Raw genomic sequence first — 23,717 nt, 5'->3', positions numbered from 1 at the left:
TTCTTTCATCTATCTATCTATCTATCTATCTATCTATCTATGCCAGTGTCGGATTTACATATAATAATAATAATAATTTTTTTTATTTATATCCCACCCTCCCCAGCCGAAGCCAGGCTCAGGGCGGCTAACAACAACAAAATAGTGCAACATTCTAAAAACATTTCATTATAAAAATTAATTAAAATCCAATTGATGGCAACCTTTAAGCTTAAGTTCTGTAATGATTGCCAAAGGAGGGAGTCAGGCTGTGCCCTGACCAAAGGCCTGTGGAACAGCTCTGTCTTGCAGGCCCTGCGGAAAGATGTCAAGTCCCGCAGGGCCCTAGTCTCTTGTGACAGAATAAGTTAAGCAAGCCCCCCAAAAAATTAAAGGGGAAAAAAACAACCTGGATGGACATTTCCAAAATATAATTTTCTTTCTTTCTATGCCAGATTTATGTATAAGCCAAAGAAGCTCTAGCTTAGGGCCCCACTCTCTTGGGGGCACGCAAAAAAATTATAAAGGAGAAAAAAACAACCTGGATTTCCAAAACATTATCTATCTATCTATCTATCTATGCCAGTGTTGGATTTACGTATAAGCTAAACAAGGGGGACGCGGGTGGCGCTGTGGGTTAAACAGTAGAGCCTAGGACTTGCCGATCAGAAGGTCGGCGGTTCGAATCCCCGCAATGACGGGGTGAGCTCCCGTTACTCGGTCCCTGCTCCTGCCCACCTAGCAGTTCGAAAGCACAAAGTGCAAGTAGATCAATAGGTACTATTCCGGCGGGAAGGTAAACGGCATTTCCGTGCGCTGCTCTGGTTCGCCAGAAGCGGCTCAGTCCTGCTGGCAACATGACCCGGAAGCTCCCGGCTCCCTCGGCCAGTAAAGCGAGATGAGCGCCACAACCCCAGAGTCGGTCACGACTGGACCTGATGGTCAGGGGTCCCTTTACCTTTTTAAACAAGGTATAGCTGAGGTCTCCACTCTCTTGGGGCCCAAAAATTTTTTTAAAGGGGGAAAAAACCCTGGATGTACATTTCCAAAATATAAAAAACAAATAAATTAAAACCTACATACAGCAACAGTGTTTCATGTTGTGTAGTCTCCTATTTTGTTATGTGCAAATGGGTTTTGATACCTGTTAGGGCCATATATTACGATATAGCATATATTCAACACAAAAAAGAGCAACAATTTGTTGTTGACAAAGGACAGCCGGACATAGAACGGGCCCCGTTACCTTCAGTAGCTTAGGACCTCATCAAACCTAAATTCGGCCCTGGTCTCCCATGCAAGTGTTTGGACCATAGGCGTAGCCAAGAAGACTCCATACAGGAAAGTTTCGATTCTTGCAGAATTCTGGTTTATTTACATTTTTGATATTTTAAAAGCATAATTACAACACACCCTTTTTTCCATTTTAACTTTTTTTTTTTTAAAGTTTGCAGGCTTAAAAAAGAAAACCATTAACTTTTCTTTCTTTTCTTTTTTAAGTTTGCAGGGGCTTAAAAAAAGAAAAAGACAAACCACGGTTCCTGTACATCAGAAGAAACAAACTTGTAAGAAGTTCCTCGTACTTAAGGGCTAGGAGGGAACGCTGTTGCTAAAAACATGTACACCTGCACCTATCAATTAAGAAACTTCCCTTCGGAAATCGCCCACATAATTTACAAATGATCGAGGCTCCGGTCTGGAGTTTCTCAAACTTGGGTCGGTCCCCAGCTGTCCCCATCGTCCCTGACCACTGGTCCTGCTAGCTACGGATGAGGAGAGTTGTAGTCTGTTCGGAAAACAGCTGCAAGGCACCAGGTTGCCTCTGGAGAGTCAGGAGACGGATTGGAGTATTCGTTTTGGGGGCAGAGGCAACTAATAAACTGCTCTGCCATTTCCCTCCTGAAGATGCTGATTTTAGACAAGAGGGAATCCCACCCGCCCCCCAGTCCTGGACCTGAGAGCCTCCACACACCCCATTACCCCTCGCCCATCGCTTGTTTGCATTTCGCAGCCAGGTCGGCAGGGAACGGAAGTAAGAGAGGGGGGTCAAACTTCGGTTAATTTTGCAAAAAAATAAAAATACGATGCTCCGTCGACGCGGAGATTTTGAAAAGCAGATTCTTCTCTGAACAAAACCCCTTCCTCCCAGGCGGTGGTTTTGCTTCTTCGGAGAAGGGGCAGAGGTTTCACGACACGCTCCAAACCAAATAAAATGGCAACATCCGGGCGGAATATATATATATATACACACAAGGACTCAAGCGCTCCGCCTTCCCTCCCCTTATAGATATAACACACTCAACACGCAAACACGCAGCTCCCTGGCAAACAGGCCGAGGGGCGGCAAAAGAACCGGAATGGCCGCAGGGCTGGGAAAACCCCGCCATTTCGGACGGGGCAATGATGGGGGCTTTGACAGCTGGATCTGGGGCTAGCGGAGACTTTGGGGGGCAACTGGGGCAGGCAAGCCATTCCTGAAGAGTTGCTCGCCTTGGGGAGAGGCGAGCTCTGAATGGGAAAAGCTTGGTGCCGTGTCTGGTGTCCTGCTCTCCCAAGAAGGGATCTCGTCATCGCTGAGAGAGGGGAAGAAAGCCACCAGATGAAGCGAGAGACTGTTATCTGTGGGGAAAGGCACAAAATTTGCCCACATCGGGACCCCCCGCTGCCTCGAAGAGCAGCTGCTCCCCACCTACGGCTTGCTCCCTCTCCTCTCCAAGCTGCTTTCTAAAATGAGACTCTCACTGGGTGTGTACGTATTAGAAAGCAAAACAGAGAAGGCAGGCGTGAAACTGTTCCCCTGCTTGTATCCAAGGCCGAAGAAGAGGGCTGGCCTCTTGAGACCTCCTGTCTCGGGGTCTCCAAAGCTTCCCCCCCCCCTTTCCCTTTGGCCAAGGCAGAAACATGATTACAAAACTCAGACGAAGAGACCTACTCATTTCAGACAAAGCCCCGATGGCAGAAACAGCTCCAGGATGCAGGAGAAGGCTGTGTCGGACAGTGAAGGTGCGAATGGGACGAAACCGTGCGCACGGATTTATTTTAAAAGGGGTTTCCGGGTTGGAAGTCTTAATGGCCCCACCCGCTGTGGACCCCCTTTGGAAGGCCGGAGAGGAAGAAAGCAAATTGGCTCCAAATCTTCCCTGTTGCCCAGTGCTACTTCGCAGACACACTAAACTTAATAGGCCCGGCAAATCCATTCATTTTTAAAGGCTGAAATCTAGTTTTGCAACCCCCAAAAAGAGCCCTTTCCTAAATGCGCAGTTTTGCTGCAGGCGGGGACGTCATCAAAGGGTTCCTAGACCTCATGATTTAAAAAACAGGATCGGGGCATGAACAGGGAGAGGGAACGTTTAAGAAGCGTATCTCTAAATTTCTCACACGTCGCTCGGCGTAACATGATTATTATTTTAAAACAGATGGCCGCTCTCTCTCAGTATCTCTTTGCGACGGTCAGAAGCCGGAGCAGAAGGCGGCTACAAACTCGACTACACACACACACACACAAAACCTCGCAACGGCTGCGGGATACAAGAAGCGGCCTGCTCCTCCGCAGGGAGGAGAGAAAGACGCTTCTTGCAAATTGCACTTTGAAAACAGCAGCAGAGCTCGGCCTCAGCCGACCCGGAGCCTCACAGGGAGCTCTGCGGGTGCCGACGGGTGTCCGGAGCGCCCCGAGGGCACCAGGTTGGCAAAGGCCGGCGCGGCTGCCAGACAAAGCAACCGAAACAATAAAAAAGTTAGAGTGCAACCCAAATGAAAACAAAACAAAAATCCGTACGGGGGAAAAGGAAAAATAGAATACTGGCCATCTTTCTGCTGCCCCCAGTGGGTTCAGGGGCAACCGCAGAGGCCCAGGCTGGGCTTGGGGGGCTCAGCCGTGATCCGCACCCGTGTCCCTGGGCAGAAAGTTGATCAGCATGCAGCTGCCCTCCTCCTCTGTTCCAAGTGCACACACGGTCCTCCTCTCCTCCTGCTCACGGGGAGTCCCGGCCCACAAACATACAGTCCCAAGTGCTTGAGGACCCTTCTCCGTCCTCGGAGAGTCCCGGGTTCTGCCGGCCGGGACGGAGCCTCTCGCTAGATGTCGTAGCGGCTGGAGCTGTACATCGCGGGGTAGTTCTGCCGGCTGTACTGGAAGTGGTCAGCCAGGACGCCTCCGCCTCCCCCTCCCCGGTTGCCGTACTGGAAGTCCCCGTCGTGGTGGTGCAGGAAGGAGGAAAGTCCGTTCTGGCTCTTCTCCTGGGGGCTTCTGTGGCGCTCCAGGCCGCCGGGGAGGTCTCCCGTCGTGATGGGCAGCAGCTGCTTCTTCCTCTCCTGGTTGGCGTCGTATTTGGTCTGCGGGGAGAAAAGCGCTTCACATCAGGCTCCCTTTCGGAGAACCGGGATGTCTCCCCCAAAGGTCATCCAGCCCAACCCTCTATATTAATATGTAAACGCGAAGGACAGCGAAGGTAACAGATGGCAATTGGCTACGAAGGCAACCCTCTCCCTCCCTCCACTGTCAGAGACAGTATACTGGGGAATCGCGAGCAGGGAGTGCTGCCTTCCCCACCAAAAAAAGAGAGGCACCTACCTTGTTGTACAAGAAGACTCCCAGGATGGCAGTCATCATCCCCAGGACGTTGGTGGAGGTCACGGGGTTTCTGAGCATGAGGAGAGAGACGCTGATGACCGTGATCCTCTTGGTGGCGTTGGCGACCGAGTAGCTCAGGGGGCTGATGAGGTTGAGGATGCTGAAGGCGATGACGTTCTGGGCGAAGTTGCAGAAGCCGCTGATGGTGAGCAGGAGCAGGGTCCACGGCCAATGGGCCATTGAGCTCTGCAAGGGAGGCAGGGTTCAAGGGACAGCGGGGAGTTTCCCCACCAGCCCCGCGGTCACTCCCGGGGGCTGTCGAGACTCCGGTAGAAATAATAAAAAATAATAGTAATAATTTATTACAGTGGCACCTCCGCCCCGTCGAGCGCCCATTCCGTCGGACGTCCGTGGCAAACCCAGAAGTACCGGAACTGGTTACTTCCGGGTTCGCCGCTCACGCATGCGCAACACTTTGTCCAGCGTCCTGGGGTTTGCCAGTGACTGGGGCTCCGGAATGGATCCCGGTCGCAAAACGAGGTACTACTGTACTTATACCCTGCCTATCTGGCTGGGCTTCCCCAGCCACTCTGGGCGGCTTCCAACAGAATATTAAAAGCACAATAGAACATCAGGCATCAAAAACTTCCCTCAACAGGGCTGCCTTCAAATGTCTCCAAAAAGTCAGATAGTTGTTTATTTCCTTGACATCTGATAGGCGGGCGCCACTACCGAGAAGGCCCTCTGCCTGGTTCCCTGCACCCTCACTTTTCGCAGGGAGGGAACCACCAGAAGGCCCTCGGGAGATGGACCCTGGTGTCCATGCTACAGACGCTCCTTCAGGTCTACTGGGCCTTTGAGGCCATTTAGGGCTTTCAAGGTCAGCACCAACCCTTTGAATTGTGCTTGGAAATGTCGTGGGAGTCAATGTGGGTCTTTCAGGACTGGTGTTATATGGTCTCCACTCCCAGTCCCCAGTCTAGCTGCCGCATTCTGGACTGGTTGTAGTTTCCGGGTCACCTTCAAAGGGAGCCCCACAGAGAGGAAGGGAAGGGGGCTCCCTGCCCCAGGAACTCACCAAGTCGTTCTCAACCAGGAAGGCAGAGAGATCGACCAGAACCCAGGTGGGGATCATGAAGAAGACCGCGTGGCAGCCCAGAATGTTCAGCAAGCGCAGGTGGTGGATCCGGGAGTCCCTCAGCACCTGCAAGGATGGAAAAAGAGATCAGGGACGGGCACTTTCGACTTGCTTCCCCCTCCTGCTCAGCACCCACAGGGAAAAAGAGGCCGGTCTCTGTGCCCCACACAAAGCGCTGCCTCGTTCGCTTTCACTGGGAAAAGGAGTATGGGGCGGTTGTGAGAGATGGCTTGTAACGAACGTGTTCTAAGAGATCATTTCTCCCAAAAGGACCAGGGGCATTTCTGTTAGGAATAACAGAGTCAGGTGTCCAACGCAATCCGTTCCGGAAGATCGTTCGATTTCCCATAAACGTTAGACAACCAAGGCACAACGGGCAGGCGGCAATTTCAACGGAGAAAAAAACAAGCCTCGGAAGCAGTTCGAAAACGGAAGTAACTACGTCTGGGTTATCGGCGCCCAGGTTCCAAATCGTTCTGCTCCCGAGACGCTCAAAAACTGAGGTTCCTCTGTATTAGGGGCATCTCGGATCTTACAGGCTCAAAAATGGAGGGGTGCAAGGATGGTAACGCTCTAGACTCTAGGATACGATGCCTATTATCTTCCACAAACCACCACTACCACCAGGACACCACTGGTTCTTCTGCACCGCAAGCGCCAGTGCGATTTAGCTGGAATGGGCAGGGGCTGGTTTTGGGCTGGCAAAAGATTCCCAAGGCAGCCATTCCAGATTCTGTCCCTGAGGCCGGTGGCGCAGCTGTCCCTGCCGAGCAGAACGCGAGAGGCAACGTGGACGGTACCTTTTTGGAGAAAATGTTCTGGAGGGAGAAGCAGAGGGTGGCAGCCAGGGCACTGATGAGCCCCCACGTGTCGAAGGACAGCTCCGTGACCGTGGCCAGCAGGACGCCCCCGATGATGGGGATGAGGGATAAGTACACCTGGGGGGAGGAAGGAGGGGGAAAGCACTTCAGGTGGGAAAGAAGCGCCTTAAAATCACCATCCCAAAGATAATAATAATAACTTGTTTGTTGTACCCTGCCCACCTGACTCGGTTTCCCCAGCCACTCTGGGCGGCTCCCAACAGAATATTAAAAAGACGATGAAACATCAAACATTTAAAACTTCCTGATACAGGGCTGCCTTCAGATGTCTTCTAAAAGTCAGGTAGTTCTTTCTCTCCTTGACATCCGATGGGAGGGAATTCCACAGGGCGGGCGCCACCACCGAGAAGGCCCTCCGCCTGCTTCCCTGTAACCTCACTTCTCGCAGGGAGGGAACCGCCAGAAGACCCTCGGGAGGAGGACCCCGGTGTCCGGGGTGGAGACGCTCCTTCAGGGATACTGGGCCATTTAGGGCTTTAAAGGTCACCACCAACACTTTGAATTGTGCTCAGAAACGTACTGGGAGCCAATGTCAATTTTTCAGGACTGGAGTAATATGGTCCCAGCAGCTACACCCAGTCACCAATCTGGGAGGTGCCTTCTAGATTAGTTGATAGTTTCCGAGTCACCTTCAAAGGGAAACCCTCCCATAGAGCGCATTGCAGCAGTCCCAAGTGGGAGATAACCAGAATATGAACCACTTTGGTGAGTTAGACAACCGCCCTGGAGGCAGACTTGACCTGCGCCTCCATGGACAGCTGTGAGTCTGAAATGACCCCCAGGCTGCGCACCTGGTCCTTCAGGGGCACAGTGACCCCATTCAGGGCCAGGGAGTTTGTCTCCAGAAAGAAGGGCGGCGTCTCGCCCACTGTTCCTCCTCCCTCTTACCTTGGTTGTCTGCTTCTCCTTCATGATGATTCTCGACAGCAGCACCACCCAGATAGGCATCGTCGCTTTGACTGAAAGGAGAAGGAGGTTAGAGAGGCAGAAGAGAAGCTAGAAGAGGAGACTGGCGAGGAGGAACGCAGGGAGCTGTAGGTCCAACAAGCTCAGGACTGTCTACACCAACTGGCAGCCATGGCTGTGCAGGTTCTCAGGCAGGAATCTCTGCCAGCCCCAGCTGGAGGTGGGGGCTAGGGTTGAACCCGGGACTTCTGCATGCAGAGGAGGACAGAAGCCCCTGGGAAACATGAGGGAGAACGACCACACAGTGTGAGTCTTCACTCTCACAAGGGACCCCAAAACCGAAGAAGGGAAGCCACCCAATATTTCAGCCCCTTACTTGGGTTGTATCCCATCTTAGACAAAAAAAAAAAAAAAGAGACATTTACGCAGAGCAAACACAGTGAGATGAATGGGCATAATGTGGTCCTGTCCAATAGGTTTAATAAATAAAATACTCAAGAGCTTGACAAATGACCCACTATTTATCACTGTGGCTAACAGGACAATGCTTTTTCTTTCCCCCAAAAAAGAAGTTAAACACAAAACACCCTCAAAACCAATTATTTCAATGCGGTTGGAAGCAATATATTTCCGTTTCTTCCAGCCGCTTTTCAGTTACTCCTAATGCTAGCAAGGAGGGGGCTGGCACCAAGAAGGCCCCATCACGGGCTGGTGGCGCTGAAAGCCTCTGGGAGATATAGGGGCAGATAGTCCGCTTCCTGCAGGCACGGGAAGGGACCCTCAAGGGTAATCTAGTCCAACCCCCTGCGATACACCCCCAGTGACAGGACGTCATTTCCTGAGCTGTTAACCCTGTAAGCTCTGGGTATCCTCACAGGAATTTCAGCTGAAAAATCCACGACAGGTGGCTGTCCAACATCTTGGCTTGGGGGTGCCCTCCTAATTCTGCAAATCTAGCATCAACTTCTTTCTTTCCAGGCACTCTGCACATTCCCAGGAGAAGAGGACATGCCCCCTTTAGAGGGCTGCTCTAGATTATCGTAGGGGTGCCCTCCCAATTCTGCAATTCTAGGATCAAATTCTTTCTTTCTTTCCAGGCACTCTGCACATTTGCAGGAGCAGCATGGCGCGGAAGGCCTGCCCCCTTTGTAGGGCTGGACTAGATGTTTGTGGGGGTGCCCTCCCTATTCTGCAATTCTAGCATCAACTTCTTTCTTTCCAGGCACTCTGCACATTCCCAGGAGCAGAGGACCTGCCCCCTCTGTAGGGCTGGACTAGATGACCGTGGGGGTGCCCTGCCAATTCTGCCATGCTAGGACCAGCTTCTCCCTCCCTCCCTCCCTCCGTCCCCAGGCCCTCTGCCCATGCCCCGGAGCCCCCGTACCGGTGTGGGCGTAGGAGACGGGCACCCTCCAGAGGGAGACGTGGGCGGAGACGGAGGCCAGGTACTTCCCGAAGGCGAGCGGGAGGATGAGCCTGGGGTAGGCGCGGGGGGGCAGCTGGGCGGGGCTGGCGGCGGGGACGCGCCAGGCGCGCAGCAGGGGGGGCAGCAGCGCCACCAGGCCCAGCACGTGGCAGAGCGAGACGGTGACGGGCCGCGGGAAGGCGCCCAGCAGCACCTTGTTCACCACGTTGCCGCCCGCGCTCAGCGCGTACCAGGCCAGGCACAGCGCGGGCACGCGGAAGACCCCCGGCGGCGGCGGCGGCGGCGGGGGCGCGCCTCCCCCTCGGGGCGTCGGGGGCGCGCCGGGAGGGAGGGCCGGCGAGGAAGGGGGCAGCAGGGCCGGCGGAGGAGGCAGCAGCAGCGGCGACGAAGACGACGCCATCCCCAGCCGGATCCGGCCCCTCGCGGCCGCCGCTCGCTCCCCGGCGCGCTCCGACGCGTCACTTCCGCCCGGCGACGGAAGCGGACGTGGCTACGGGAGCCGAGCGGGGACAAGCGGCCGGAAGAGGCGGAGGGCCGCGCCCACGAGGGGGCGGGGACCGAGGAGGGGCGTCGTGGCGTCAAAGGCCGCGCCCACAAAGGGGCGGGGCCTGGGAAAGAGGGGGCGGGGCCTGCCGCCGCCTGAGAGCCATTACTTCCTCTTCCTGCTCTTATGATTTTATGCATTTTCAATATTCTGAGATATATATAACCTACATTTAATCTTCATTAGTCCTGTCTCCCTGGGCGAGGATTCTTATCAGTATCATAAAAATAAATAATAAATTTATTTATTATTATTATTATTATCAGTATTATTTGTTTATGCATTTTCAACATTTTAATAATAATAATAATAATAATAATAATAAATTTTATTTATACCCCGCCCTCCCCGGCCAGAGCCCGGCTCAGGGCAGCTAACACCAGTAAAACTACAAGTAAAAACATAATAGGAAAAGAAAAAAAAAAAAAATTTAAAATACAGATTAAAAGGCAGCCTCATTTTAAAAGTAGCCCTTAGATCAAAACCAGAAGGAGAGGGAAACATAAGGGTCAGACTGAGTCCGAACCAAAGGCCAGGCGGAACAGCTCTATCTTGCAGGCCCTGCAAAAAGATGTCAAGTCCTGCAGGGCCCTGGTCTCTTGGGACAGAGCGTTCCACCTGACTGGGGCCAAGGCAGAAAAGGCCCTGGCTCTGGTCGAGGCCAGTCTAACCTCCTCGAGGCCCATGACCTCCAAGATGTTTTCATTTGTGGTCCTTAAGGTCCTCCACGGGGTATACCAGGAGAGGCGGGCCCGTAGGTACAAGGGTCCTATGTACCTATTATTTATACCCCGCCCATCTGGCTGGGTTTCCCCAGCCACTCTGGGCGGCTCCCAACAGAATATTAAAAACACGACAAATATTAAAAACACGACAAAGCACCAAACATTAAAAATGTCCCTAAACAGGGCTGCCTTCAGATTCCTTCTAAAAGTCAGATAGTTGTTTATTTCCTTGACATCTGATGGGAGAGGGTGCCACCACCAAGAAGGCCCTCTGCCTGGTTCCCTGTAACCTCGCTTCTCACAGGGAGGGAACCGCCAGAAGGCCCTCGGCGCTGGATCTCTGTATCTGGGGTGGATGACGGGGGTGGAGACAATCTCCCTCAGCTACGAATGATCGCCAAAGATATACGACTTACATTTATCTGTATTAGCCCCATTTCCCTGGGAAAGTATTATTATTATTATTATTTCGGCATTTTCAATATTTTGATATATACAACTTACATTTATCTTTATTAGTCCCGTCTCCTTAGACAAGCATTATTCTCCTTATTATATTATGTGTATACAGTACTATATCCGCAGGTCTCAGTCTAGTTCACGACGTAAGCCCTGGGACCGTCCACTGTGTTTCCCAAACTTGGGTCTCCAGCTGTTTTTTGGAGCATGCACCTTCTTCATTGCAGTGCAAAGACCCCCCCCCCCAAAAAAATGGATTCAAAGCACGCAGTGTTCAATTAAAATTAGCCAGAGACCACAAGGGGCAAAAATATACCCACTGGCACTTCTTGATTCTGCTACCTGAACTGGGTACCACCACAATGCAGGGTAAAGGCCCCCCCAGTGGTGAAAAAGAGGGGCGGGGGCTCTCCTCTCTTTTCTTTCCTTGCTCTGGGGTGCAGTGGTTTTAACAGCTGAGAATATGCAGAAGTTCGACAGAGGAAAACTTAATCTGCTGGGGAGGTAAAAATGAGGGGGGGGGGTGAAGCTTCAGTTGCTGGATTTGTGCACAAAAACTGGTCCCAAGCAAAGCATGTCCCCCCCCCCAAACAAAACTTGGAGGTGGTGAGGTGCGCTTGCATTAAAAATAAACAAATCACTTACTTGGAAACCAGGGGCCGTGTTAATTGCAAACCCCTTTTGATTAAAAGAAAATTTTTAATAAAAAAAAAAAATTGGTTCCTTTGGCACTGAAGTCCAAAAACAAATTTGCACACATCCCGTCTTCACTAACTTGCTCAAAGGAGATAGTGTCGTACCTTGGTTTTCAAACACCTTGGGAGTCAAATGTTTCGGCTCCCGGATGATCGAAAACCGGAAGTGATTGTTCCGGTTTTTGAACGTTCTTTGGAACGTCCGACATGGCTTCTGGCTTCCTGCAGGCAATCGGAAGCCGCGCCTTGCTTCCCAAACGTTTTCGGAAGTCGAATGGACTTCCAGAACAGATTCAGTCCGACTTCCAAGGCACCACTGTATTTCTAAAAGCAGACAAATAGCAAGGGAAGCGGGTAGGCGAAGCAAGTGACCTTCTGGATGTTACCTTTGGGACTCCCATCTCTTCCAGCCGGAAGGGCCAGCGGTCAGGGATTATGTTCCTGGACCGACATCAAAAGGGTCACAGCCTTCGACCCATCCCAGTTCTATAGATTGTAGGTACTTGACATGGTCCCCCTCTCTGGAGGTTATTGGACTACAATTCCCAGCACCCCCAGCCAGTAAGAGAGGGTGGGAGCTGTAGCCCCCTGACACCGCACTGTAGGCCCAGGAGCGTCAGGGTGAGAAACGCACACCTCCTGGGGTTCTCTGTACTGCCCTCGCCAGGCACTTTAGGCTACAACTCCCAGCAGACAGGGCTGATGGAAGCAGCAGGCACACGCTACACCTGGGTTGTGGGAATACTACAACTCCCAGGACTGGCGGTCAGGGATGATGGGAACTGTAGTCCAGAATCAGCTGGAGACTCAAGTCCTCCAACTACAGGAAGCTGCCTTACTCAAGTCGGCCAACTTTCCGGGAACTTCCCTTTTTTCAAAAACGACAGCCCGTGCTTTTGTGCAAATTTTTGTTTTATTTCCACATGTATATCACAACGTGTCCACTTAAAGGACCAATAGCAAAGTTGCTCCCTTCTGCGTCCCAGGAACGCAGAAGTCTAGGATAGTTACTGTACATTCACTAAGGCTCTGTTTCGCTTCTGCAAGTCGCGCTTCTTCTTTTTCTTCTTCTCCCCATCTTTTTTTTTTTTTTAATTTTTGTGATGGATCTCCATAAGGCAAACAAATTATCTAAAAAGGAATGGTAACAAGTGTATTTTCCAGCATTGCAGAACAGGCTTCGCCAATCTCTCTCTCTCTCTCTCTCCCCCTCCTTTCACAGGACCTCTGTACGGTTCGGATTTTGCCTTTCTTTTTTAACATGGGGGGGGGCAACGGAGGAGAGAGGGCTCTTTCCCCTCCCTTGCCTCTCCCTAAAAAATGTGCAGAAAGAATTCCGGGAAGACACACTCAGGCTGGCGAAGGGTAGTGGGTCCAGCATTTCTTAGGCTGAAGCCAAAAATCTGATTAGAACCCACCAAGAAAGGAGGAAGGAAGGAAGGAAGGAAGGAAGGAAGGAAGGAAGGAAGGAAGGGATATTTGTGGAATGCTAACCTGAAGGTGGGCACTACCTCCTGCCTACCCTGGCAGACTGGCACCCCTCACCGCAAGCCACACACCTTTTTCTGGAGACAGATGCGACGCCAGGAAGAACTACTGACCACAGGATTTTTGCACAGTTTCATCTCAAACCATCTCACTGCTGTTACTATTATCCTTACTCCCTTTCCAAGAAAGAAAACAAACAAAAACAAAATTGGGACAAAAATAAATAGGCTACGGCTACTCTTGGTTAAAACCTCCTGCTTCCCGCCATTCCTCTCCCCGCCTCCTGCCTGCCCTCGGATTTCGGCACCCGCCAATCACTGGAAAGAATCTTCACCTTTCGAAACGAAAATAAAATAAAAACCCTAACACTTTTTTTTCTTTTTGTGTTTTTTTCAGAGCTGGCTGGCTAAAGAGTTTGGAACTCTTTCCGTTGCCGCCGTTTAAATCAAACCTCTGTTCTGCGCCTCCTCCCGCTTTGCAATTTTGTTAGTAGACAGGTAGCAGCACTTCACAAAAAAAAAAAAAGAATAATTAGAAAGAAACCTAGGGAAGAAGGAACTGCCGGGGTCCAGCTCTCTCTCTCTCACCCTCCCTCCCTCCCTCCCTCTCTCTTTCTCTCGCTGGATGAGCCTTTTTTTTCAGCACAACAGGGGGCGGAGGGGTGGGCAGCCGTAGCCGCCGCACCCGCCTGCTCGCACCGAACTGCCCCTTGCGTCAGAAGCACCCCGGCGCTCAGTCCAGGCAGACGTAAGGCAGGACGTTGAGGCGCCCGTCGTCCCCGTGCGGGTCGAGGGATATTCCCTGCGTCCAATCATACCAGTTACCCTGTGTGTCGTAGCAACCATTCACGCCCGGCCAGTGGTGGCCGCAAATCCTGTCGAGGTCGCCCCGGGTCACCTCCCGGGTCACCCCGGGCAAGTCCGTGGGCTTGCTGTGGGGCGCCAGGACGTGGGTCTTGCGGGCGTCCCGGCGGGTGCTCTCCTCCTGCTTCAGGTACTCGGACATGAAGTAGTGAGCGCCCGGAGTCTGTACCCCGGAAGAGGAGAGCAAGCTGCTCTGCCGGTTCAAATAGGACTGGATAATCTCGTTCCGTGACAGCTCCTTCCAGTTGGTCTGCTCAAAGGGGCTTTGCAAGGAGGGCTTGGGCTCGGCGGCCTCCCCTGCGCCTGTCCTGTGCTGTTGCTCGGGGAGAGCGGGTGGGTGGGCTGCCGGCACCGGCAAGGAGTCCCTCTGCGCCAGGGGCTTGATCTCGCCCGTCATGGGGTCAAAGGTCAGCCGCCGCTCCTTTTTTAACCGCACCGGCTTGACCCCCCCTTCCAGCGCCTGCCCGTCCAAGTTGACCACGTAGTCCTTGGGCCGGTACTTCTTCTTCTTCTTGCTGTCCGACCCCGAGGCGGCGCCGTCGCTGTCCGCCCGGCACGCGTCCGGCGAGAAGCCCGCCAGCAAGGGCTCTGCCAGGAGGGGGCCCGCTCCGCTGCTCAGAGGGGGCCCCGCCGTCAGCCGGCCTGCCGGCACCTCCTGGATGCCGTGCAGGGGCGTCTCCAGCCCCGCCTGGGAATGGGCCTCCAGCCGCTTCTCCAGCGCCGGCTGCACGAGGGCAGGGGGTGACAAGGGAGCCCCGGCGGGAGTGTCCGGGGCGGGTGGCGGCCTCGTTGGGGAAGGGGCAGGCGGTGAGCCCTTAGGGGAGTAGGTGGTGTGCTGTCGGGAAAATGTTTCCGCCCGGACGTGCCTGGGGCTGAACGAGGAGCAGCGGGGGCTCTTGGGCTGGCCGGCTGCAGACGCCTCCTCCTTCTCCTGCTGGACCAGCAGCGCCACCTTCAACAGCGACGAAGCAGAGGGCTTGAAAAGACCCGGGGAGCTGGTGTGGGGGCGCACAGCGTTGATGGGGATCTTGCTGAGCTTGTCGCCCTCGACCAGCTCGGCGGGCAGGCCGGCGTCCGGCGGGCTGGGGAAGCTGTCTGGGCTGCTGCCCCCGATCCCGTTTGTCGGGGGCGGCGAGGAGTTCTGTAACACTTCGAAGCAGGCCTTGGAGGCCTTCGGCAGAGGCAGCAGAGGCGCCCCCGCCAGGCCATCGCGCGGCTCCCCCCGCCTCTTCCGGGCCGCTGGCTTCTCCGCCAACTGCTTCGGGGAGTGCAGCTTCTGGACGTCGTTCCGGACCTTCGCATCTTGCGCGGGCTTCGGCCCGACCCCCGCTGGAGGAGTCTCCACCCGGCAGTTGTGGGCCCCGCCGCCATTGGCCGACCCCGGCGGGTTGGGTGGCCCCCGGGCGGCCCCCTCGCTGGGCGCCCCCGGCTCGATCAGCTTCTGCCAGTTCCGCAGCAGCTTCTTAGCCCGCTTGGCCAGTTCCACATTCTCGGTTTTCTTCCTCACGTCGTTGATGAGTTTCCCCAGCCTCGTCTCCTGTGGAGTTTTTGGGGGGGAAAGGAACAAGAGAGAAAAGTGGGGAGGGAATGTTACTTTGCAAGATATCTGCATACCGCATCACCCCACCTTCAGCACCCCAATTTTTCGGACTACAGGTCCCATCGTCCCCAGCTGGTGTGGCCAAATGGAACTGGGGCTGATGGGAGTCGTAGTTCAAAACACAAGGGAGGTGCCAGGCGGGCAAAGGCTCCCGTGAACCTGTCAAAAGCAGCAGGAGGCAGCTTCTCCTGGTCCAGGAAGGTCTCTCTCCAATAAGAGGAATTTGGGGTCTGAGTGGGTGGGTACCTGTGACACACAAGGGACACACAGCACCCTATGACAGAGGTTTTCAACCTTTTTGAGTCCATGGCTCCTTGAGCAACTACATTCTTTTTGCGGCACCCTTGTGGGGCTCAGTAGCCCAGTTATGTCACCCCTTGCCTGCAGAGCTGGCAGCCTCACCCTTTTCCAAACACCCTCCCTTGGGGAGCGTGCCCTCTGCCTCCTCTCCTCAAGGCAAAGAGGGCATCCGAGGAGTGAGGGAAAGAGGGACAGAGGCCAGTGTTGCCCATGGCACCCCTGACCATAAATCGAGGCACCCCAGGGTGCCACAGCACCCTGGTTGAAAACCGCTGCTCTATGAGCGGGGAGGCGCACTACCAAGAAGGATCAATGGTTGCACAAGTGTGTTGATATGCACAGAAATTAGCTGCTGTCTTATTTTCCCTGTGGATTCCTCCCCCACCACAATTCTAAGGAGCACCTCACTTGAGAAAATTACTCTATAACCCAATGAATGGATGCGACACAAGAAGAAATGGACAACTGGAACCAATTATAAGTCAGGATCCAATCTGCTGCCACGTCTTCCCACAGATTATTTATATAGCCATGCTAGAATTAAAAGCTTTCAGCGCTTCCACTTTTCAAAATCTACGCAGTGTAAAGGAAAGACCTGCCGCCGTGTTGTCTTAAAACACAACGTTAATACAGTCGTACCTTGGAAGTCGAACGGAAACTGTTCCGGAAGTTTGCTCGGCTTCCAAAACGTTTGGAAACCAAAGCGCAGCTTCCGATTGGCTGCAAGAGGAAGCTCCTGCAGCCAATCGGAAGCTGCGTCTGACGTCTGGGTTCCAAAGAACGTTCGCAAAACGGAACACTCACTTCCAAGTTCACAAACCAAGGTACGACTGTACTAAATAATAATAATAATAATAATAGAAACAAAGTTTTCAGTTTGACTGCAATATCAACACACCAAGTGTCTTTTTGCTGAAACAAACATTTCACTTCATTTGGGCAGTGTGGGGACGTCAGCTCATAAAACGAACAAGAGAAACTCTCAGCTTTGTCCTGCTAAATATTTCAGCCAACTGAATCAAACCCACCAAATCAGGGCAGCGGGTAAGGTCTCCAGAAAAGCCTCCTGCCAGTTTGCATGTCTCCTCAGCTACCTGCACAGAACAGGCCTCTCAAGACTGAGACAATCGCAAGCCTGCGAGGCTTGGGAAGAGAATCGCAAGCCGTCTGGCATTTGCAGAAACGACCAGAGCGGCTAAGGATCGCGGCAACGCGAGGCGGCTGTGAAAATCAGTCTCCGTATCTCCGGCCGACGCTGGCACAGGGAGCGCTGGGGACGCTTCCACGGAATTCCCCCGTTTGGAGGAGGCAGGTGGGCTGAAACATGTTCAGACAAGCGGCCAACCCTCACAGGGAGCCCCATCCCAGTCCACAAGGCTGAGTCAGCTGTTCACCTCCCACAGTTCTGGGGAAGGGGATGCCACAGAATTGCAGAGCTGTGAAAGGAATGCTTGGAAACCCAGGAGCTTTGTGAGGAAGACCAGGGCAGCGGAGAAGGCGCAGCCCATACAAGTCCACTGTCACGGGATATGGCGACCCATCATACTTGCTTAAAGCTGCAAAATGGTCAAAGCAGTGGTTTTTTGAGGGGTGGGTGGGTGGGAGAAAGCAGGTCTTGCACCAGCCGACCCTTCAGATGGAAGCCAAACCAGCAAAGGTCATGGCAACTACAATTTTGAGGTTTGCTAGCAAGGCCAGGCGGGAGCTCCTGCAGACCATAAACCTTGTGCTTACCCCAAGGTCACTTCCCTAAGCTACTTCAAGGCTGGGTTACTGCGATGTGCTCTCTGAGGGGTTTTCCCTTGCACTTGACCCAGAAGCTGCAGTTGGTGCAGGATACTGCAGCACGATTGCTGAACGTGAGCGAGGCCTTGTCAGCGTATAACTCCTGTGCTCAGACATCTGCTCTGGTTGCCCGTTTGCAACTGGGCCAAGTTCAAGGCGCTGCTATTAGCATTTAGAGCCCTTTAACAATTTGGGACCAGTTTAGCTGTGAGATCACCTTACCCAACAGGTGGTCCCAACTCAAACGCTTTGACAGGCGGAATTGGCACGGCTGCAGGTGACTGTTCCGCATCCAAAAGAACCCAGTTTTTCAGAGGCATACCACATCACCCCACCCTACTGAAGTCAAGCAGGCGCCTTCGCCATACTCTTTTCAGCGCTTGCTAAACATGGTCCTGTTTAGGCAAACCCGCTCAGATGCTTAGAAAGCTGAGATGATTTAAATCTATTTCAGCGCTTTAACTTTTACGCGTTTTAAAGCACGGTTGCGGATTTTGTTCTGGTTTTCACCCTTTTATCTTTTGTACACTGCTTCGGCGGTTTCTTTTTTGCTTTTACCCTCAGTGGAGAACAAATTTTAAGAAATAAGAATGAGCACAGCTTTTGCTATTTCCATCAGGAGGTGAATGCCGACCCACCTCGAGCGCCTCTTTGGTGATGGGGTACCTCTCCAGGCTGGAGATCACTTCCAGTACTGCCACCATGTTACGAATCTGGAAGAGAAAGAGGACAGTTAAACGTGAGGCTTTGGGCGGGAGCGTGCGCCAAACACCATGCACCATGCGCTGTGTGACGCTAGGAGAGCTCAGCATAGACCCGCTGAAATGAATGGATCTGGCTGACTTTGAAGGCTGCCCCAACTCCCTCCGCTGCTGAGAGGCAAGTCCAGCCACCCAACGAGTCAGAAGCCGAATGACAACCACCCCTTGCTTCCGGACTTGTGCCTCAATCACCAGTGGCGTTCACTGGCCGGGGTCGGTGTCCTTAAGAGGCTCCCAGTGACACCCCACACATCATAAAGTCACAGCGAGAACGGCAGAAATCAGCCCTGAAGACACTCTGCCAGTCCCTAAAAGTCAACATCTCTTCCTGCCATAGCCCGACCGGGTATGAAAACTGGCCTCTGCGGCCCTTAGCCTCCTTAAAGGTCACCGAAGAGGAATGGCCTTCTCTTCCAAGGTGCCACCCCAGGAAGGTTCACCTGGAGAAAAACTTTCCCCCTTTCGATCAGGGCTCTTTTAGGCGTCACCACACAAAAACACACCAAAATGCGCCTTGCATGCAGAAGGGCTTAGGTTAAGTCCCAACTCCCTGAAGGAACAATCCCAGCGCTGGGATGGTGCAAAGACACTACCCCCCCCCTGAGGCCAAAACCCTGGAGGACCACTGCCAGTCAGAAGGCGCAATAGAAAGAGAGAGAAAGACAGACAGCATCCCTGGGCATCTTGCACGATTTCATCCCAAAAGATCTGAGGAGAATTGGGGGAGTTAAAGCGCAGGCAGCAGGCACAGAAAGCGTGAAGGGGGAAGTTTGCAGGGCGAGGGGGGGAACGCGCAAGAGGTGCAGTCGTTCAGAAAGACACAAGCCCGAGGGAGTGGCCGGGTTAAGCCCCTCTGCGCCAAGTGCAGCCAGTGTGTGGTGCCCATTCCAAATGATCAGCAGCCGTCAAGGCGCAAGCAGAGGGGTGATGTGAAGACCAGCAGCCGAGCGCAACGCCTCCCCCCCCCCCACTTTATATATTAGGAGACATATCTACCCGACCCTACAGAAAACAGGGCCTCCTATACAAGCCCAAAGTAGTGCTCCCTGATAGCAAGACTCCACAAAGTGAACACGATAAACCAGGGCACAGAACAAGTGCCACCACGGACAGGTGGGGGGGGGAACGTGTGGGAAAGGGGGTCAGCATTACATGGCAAGGAGGTGCCGCAGTCTACAGCTAGGATCTAAGCCGCCGGGGCCAAGTAACATGGAAAGAGCGTCAGACTGGCATGTGCTGGGGCCCGAAGCGGGAGCACGGGAAAGGACCCACAGGCAAGGAGCTGGGGGGAGGCACCTGCTGGCCTAATAAAACAGGGGAATGGGCTGGGGGGGGGGCAACTGCAAGAGGAAGGTCAAGCCCAGAGGATACACGAGGTCCTGACTCCCCTTCTTTGCAGACCCGGGTGGGTGGAGAGGGAAAAGGAGGCCCAAGGGCCAACAAACCGGACTTGGCATTTCTGCAGCAGAAGGGAGATTTTTACTTTTGCAGGATGAGATGGGAAGAAAGAAAAGAGGACATTATGTTAGCAGGTGAGAAGCCCAGGGAGGAGGAGCTGGCAGAGGCGGCAGGAAACCCGTTGGAGAGCCCAACGCCCCAGAGCAACGCCTTGCACTGATGCAGCCCAGGTTGTCCACCCAGCCTGGCACTCCCTGCACAGACTGGCAGCAGCTCTCCAGGGTGTCAACCCAGGGGTCTCCCAAACCTGCACCTGGAGACGCCGGTGGTTGAGATTGGCGGTCTTCCGCGAGATACCCTGCCACTGAGCACTGGCCCTTTCCTTAAAAATCAAAGCAAGATTCCTGACCTCGTGGCTCTCATTTCAGCTGGAAGCTGCTGCCTCACACTGTGTCACGCCATTGCTCCAGCCAACTCCACGTTGCCTATGATGACTGCAGAGCCTTGGGCTCACGGGTCCTACCTGGAGATCATTCTACGACTGAGCTGCAGTCCTTCACCTCCCCCTGAGTCAGGCCATTGGGCCCCTATAGCTCAGCACGGTCTCTAGACTGACCGGCAGCCGAGCAGCTGACCAGGAAATAATTCCCCGGCCTTCGCCAGAGACCTTCTGCATGCAAAGCAAGTGATCCACCGTACCAACGAGCCCTTCCCCACCCACCCCCAGCCCTTCCCTCTCTTGCAACTTGCCCGCTTACAGCAGGGGCCTTCCACCTTTCTGCACCCAGGGCCTGCTTTTAACCAAACCGTGCAACTGGGTACCCACTTCTCAACACTTTCCCCACAGACCCGCACGGCAACCCACCTTGCAGCAGGCCGTGACCAGGGGCACAAAACACCAGTTGGGAGACCCCAGATTTGGAGGACGCTATCAGCATCACTATTATTAGTTGGAGACCCCAGATTTAGAGGACATTAAGATCAATATTATTAGTTGGAGACCCCAGGCTGGGAGAACCCGATTATCATCTTTATTATTAGCTGGGAGACCCCAGGTTTGAAGGACATCATCATCATCATCATCATTAGTTGGAGACCCCAGATTTGGAGGGCATGCTTATCACTGTATGAGTGGGGTGGGTTTTTTGTTTTGAACAACTCTTCCTTTAAAAGCCCAAGCCCAGAAACCAGGAAGGAAACCAGGTGAGAGACCCTCCCCGGGATGGCAGCAGCAATTATCATGGGCTGGTGTATATATATATATACATACATACGTGTGTGTGTGTGTGTGTGTGTGTGTATATATGTGACAAACTTCTTCTCCCCCCCTTCGCATCCCCACGTGCAAAAACGCTACACCCCCCCCACAAACACATTAACCCTTCTCTCCCCAGTCTCTCCCATTAACCTTCCCCTGTCTCTCCCTCCCATTAATAATAATAATAATAATTTATTATTTATACCCTGCCCAACTGCCTGGGCCCCCCCACCCAGCCCCTCTGGGCGGCTTCCCAGCCAAACACTAAAACCCAGTAACCTATTAAACCTTAAAAGCTTCCCTCCATTAACCCTCTCCCTCCCATTAACCCTTCCCTCTCCCTCCCCGGACTACTCACGTTGCTGTTGGGGTCGACGGCCTGCAGCAGCCGGTCCCTGATCTGCTGCGGGGAGGGTCCCGGAGCCGCTGTCATTGCCGCCCCGTCGAGGCGGCGACCCGGAGCCCTGCGCTGGCGGCGGCGGGAGGAGGAGGAGCCCCCCCGCCCTCCTCCCCCCGCTTCCTGCCGGGCCTCCTCTTCCTCCCGCTGGGCTCGCCGGCCTTCCTCCTCCTCCTCCTCCTCCTCCTCCTCCCGCCCCGCCGCTGGGCCGCCTCCTCCTCAGCTCACTCGCCGGCCGCGCCGCGGGGCAGCCGGAGCCGCATGTTCCTCGGGGGGCGCCTCCCTCCGCCGGGGGTGGGCCTGGCCCGGGCTGCTCCCCCCCTCCTCGGCGTCGCCCCCCCCTTCTCCTCGGGCCGGGCCGCCCGTCCTCCTCGGGGCTCCTCCGTCCAGGCGGCGGCGGCGGCGGCGGCGGCGGAGGAGGCCGAGCTGCTCAACTGTGGGCAAGAGCCAGCAGCCGCGCGCGGTGCACCCTGGGACACGCCCGACGCCGCCGTGACGCCGCGCGCAGGCCGACGCACGCACGGGGGAGGGGGGCGGGGGGCGGGAGGAGGAGGAGGAGGAACGTCGCGTCTGTGACGTCGGGGCGCAAGCTGCGGGGCGGGGCGGGGGGGCGGCGGCGCGGTTCTCTCTCTGGCAGGCCGGGCACGCATGCGCAGTGCGGCGGGAAAGGGGGAGAAAGGGCGGGAAAAAAGAGAGGGAGGCGTTTGGCGCGAAGGGGCCCGTCCCTCAGATTTACCTCAGTGTAAACGTGAAAGATATCTACGTATATATATATATATATATATGCACACACATACATATACATATATATGTGTGTATATATATATGTATATCTTATATAGGTATATATATATATGTGTGTGTATATATCACTATTGAAATATGTATTCAATAGCCCGTCCCTCAGATTTGTCAGTTTAAACATGAACGATATAAAATATATGCAGAAAAGCAATATGTATTCAATAGTTCATCCCATCCCTCAGATTTACCTCAGTTTAAACGTGAAAGATGCAACATAGTTTTTTATATATATATATATACACACACACACACACACATATATCTATATATACTATATGTGTATATATTATATATGTATATATATATGTGTGTGTGTGTATATTACTGTTGTAATATGTATTCAAAACCCATCCCTCAGATTTACCTCAGTTTAAACGTGAAAGATATATACGTGTATATATATATATATATGCACACACATACATATACATATATATGTGTGTGTATATATATATGTATATCTTATATATGTATATATGTGTGTGTGTGTATATTACTATTGAAATATGTATTCAGTAGCCCGTTCCTCAGATTTATGTCAGTTTAATCGTGAACGATATAAAATATATGCAGAAAAGCAATATGTATTCAATAGTTCATCCCATCCCTCAGATTTACCTGTTTAAACATGAAAGATGCAACATAGTTTTTGTAATATATATATATATATATATACACACACACACACATATATATATTCTATATGTGTATATATTATATATGTATATATATATGTGTGTGTGTGTGTATATTACTGTTGTAATATGTATTCAAAACCCATCCCTCAGATTTACCTCAGTTTAAACGTGAAAAATATAAAATACATGTATAAAAGCAATATGTATTCAATAGTTCGTCCCATCCCTCAGATTTACCTGTTTAAATGTGATATATCATAGTTTTATGTATATATATAGTTACAGGAACCCCTCTCCATTAATCCATTATATATATATATATATATATAAAACTATGATGTATATAGCCCGTCCCTCAGATTTACATAATTTTAAACGTGAAAGATATATGTATAAAAGCAATATGTATTCGTTTGTCCCGTCCCTCAGATTTACCTGTTTAAACATGAAAGATATCAGTTTTATATATATATGTTCAATAGCCCGTCCCTCAGATTTACGTCAGTTTAAACGCAATATAAAATATATGTCTAAAAGAAATATGTATTCAATAGTTCGTCCCGTCCTTCAGATTTGCCTGTTTAAAAATTATGAAATATATTCAATAGTTTGTAATATATATATGTGTGTGTCTGTGTGTGTTAAATAGTAGGAAAGACGGACAAAGATCTCAGCTCTTTGAGATTCACAGCTCTTTATTGCAGCAGCTAGAACTGTTCCTGGAGTCAGACTGACTGCAGCCTAGCTGGCTTCTTTATATACTGTAATACTAAGTGACTTCCAACGAACTGACCAATCAGTGAGCGACAGTTCTCCATCCTGGTGGACCTGAGTGAGAACTGCAGTTCATCTTAATACATTATATATGTTATATGGGACGTGGGTGGCGCTGTGGGTTAAACCGCCGAGCTTCTTCGGCTTGCTGATCAGAAGGTTGGCGGTTCGAATCCCCGCGAGATGTGGGATGAGCACCGCAACCCCAGAGTCAGTCATGACTGGACCGAACAGTCAGGGGTCCCTTTATATATGTTATAAGAATTTTAATATATATTCGATATATTAATATTATTTTCAATAAATTCAGAATTCAAAAATCCAT

General features: G+C 52.5%; 2 protein-coding genes across 2 annotated transcripts; both read right to left on the bottom strand.

The window, feature by feature from the left end:
* Nucleotides 1–1,979: 1,979 nt before the first annotated feature.
* Nucleotides 1,980–9,318, bottom strand: SLC35E1 (solute carrier family 35 member E1). The gene is made up of 6 exons (XM_080988690.1): nt 8,862–9,318; nt 7,460–7,530; nt 6,491–6,628; nt 5,631–5,756; nt 4,553–4,798; nt 1,980–4,314 (listed from the first exon to the last, which is right to left on the bottom strand). Exons 1-6 carry the CDS (start codon nt 9,301–9,303, stop codon nt 4,057–4,059), a joined length of 1,281 nt encoding a protein of 426 aa, XP_080844816.1. The 5' UTR covers nt 9,304–9,318; the 3' UTR covers nt 1,980–4,056.
* A 2,902-nt stretch (nt 9,319–12,220) lies between these two features.
* Nucleotides 12,221–21,655, bottom strand: MED26 (mediator complex subunit 26). The gene is made up of 3 exons (XM_080988661.1): nt 21,138–21,655; nt 18,001–18,075; nt 12,221–15,214 (listed from the first exon to the last, which is right to left on the bottom strand). Exons 1-3 carry the CDS (start codon nt 21,210–21,212, stop codon nt 13,547–13,549), a joined length of 1,818 nt encoding a protein of 605 aa, XP_080844787.1. The 5' UTR covers nt 21,213–21,655; the 3' UTR covers nt 12,221–13,546.
* Between the last annotated feature and the right edge of the window lie 2,062 nt (nt 21,656–23,717).

Source organism: Podarcis pityusensis (assembly GCF_964106645.2).
Source record: "Podarcis pityusensis genome assembly, chromosome: 18".
NCBI classification, from domain to species: domain Eukaryota; kingdom Metazoa; phylum Chordata; class Lepidosauria; order Squamata; family Lacertidae; genus Podarcis; species Podarcis pityusensis.
Note: the sequence above shows the minus strand (reverse complement) of the source record. Positions and strands in the feature narration are given on the sequence as shown.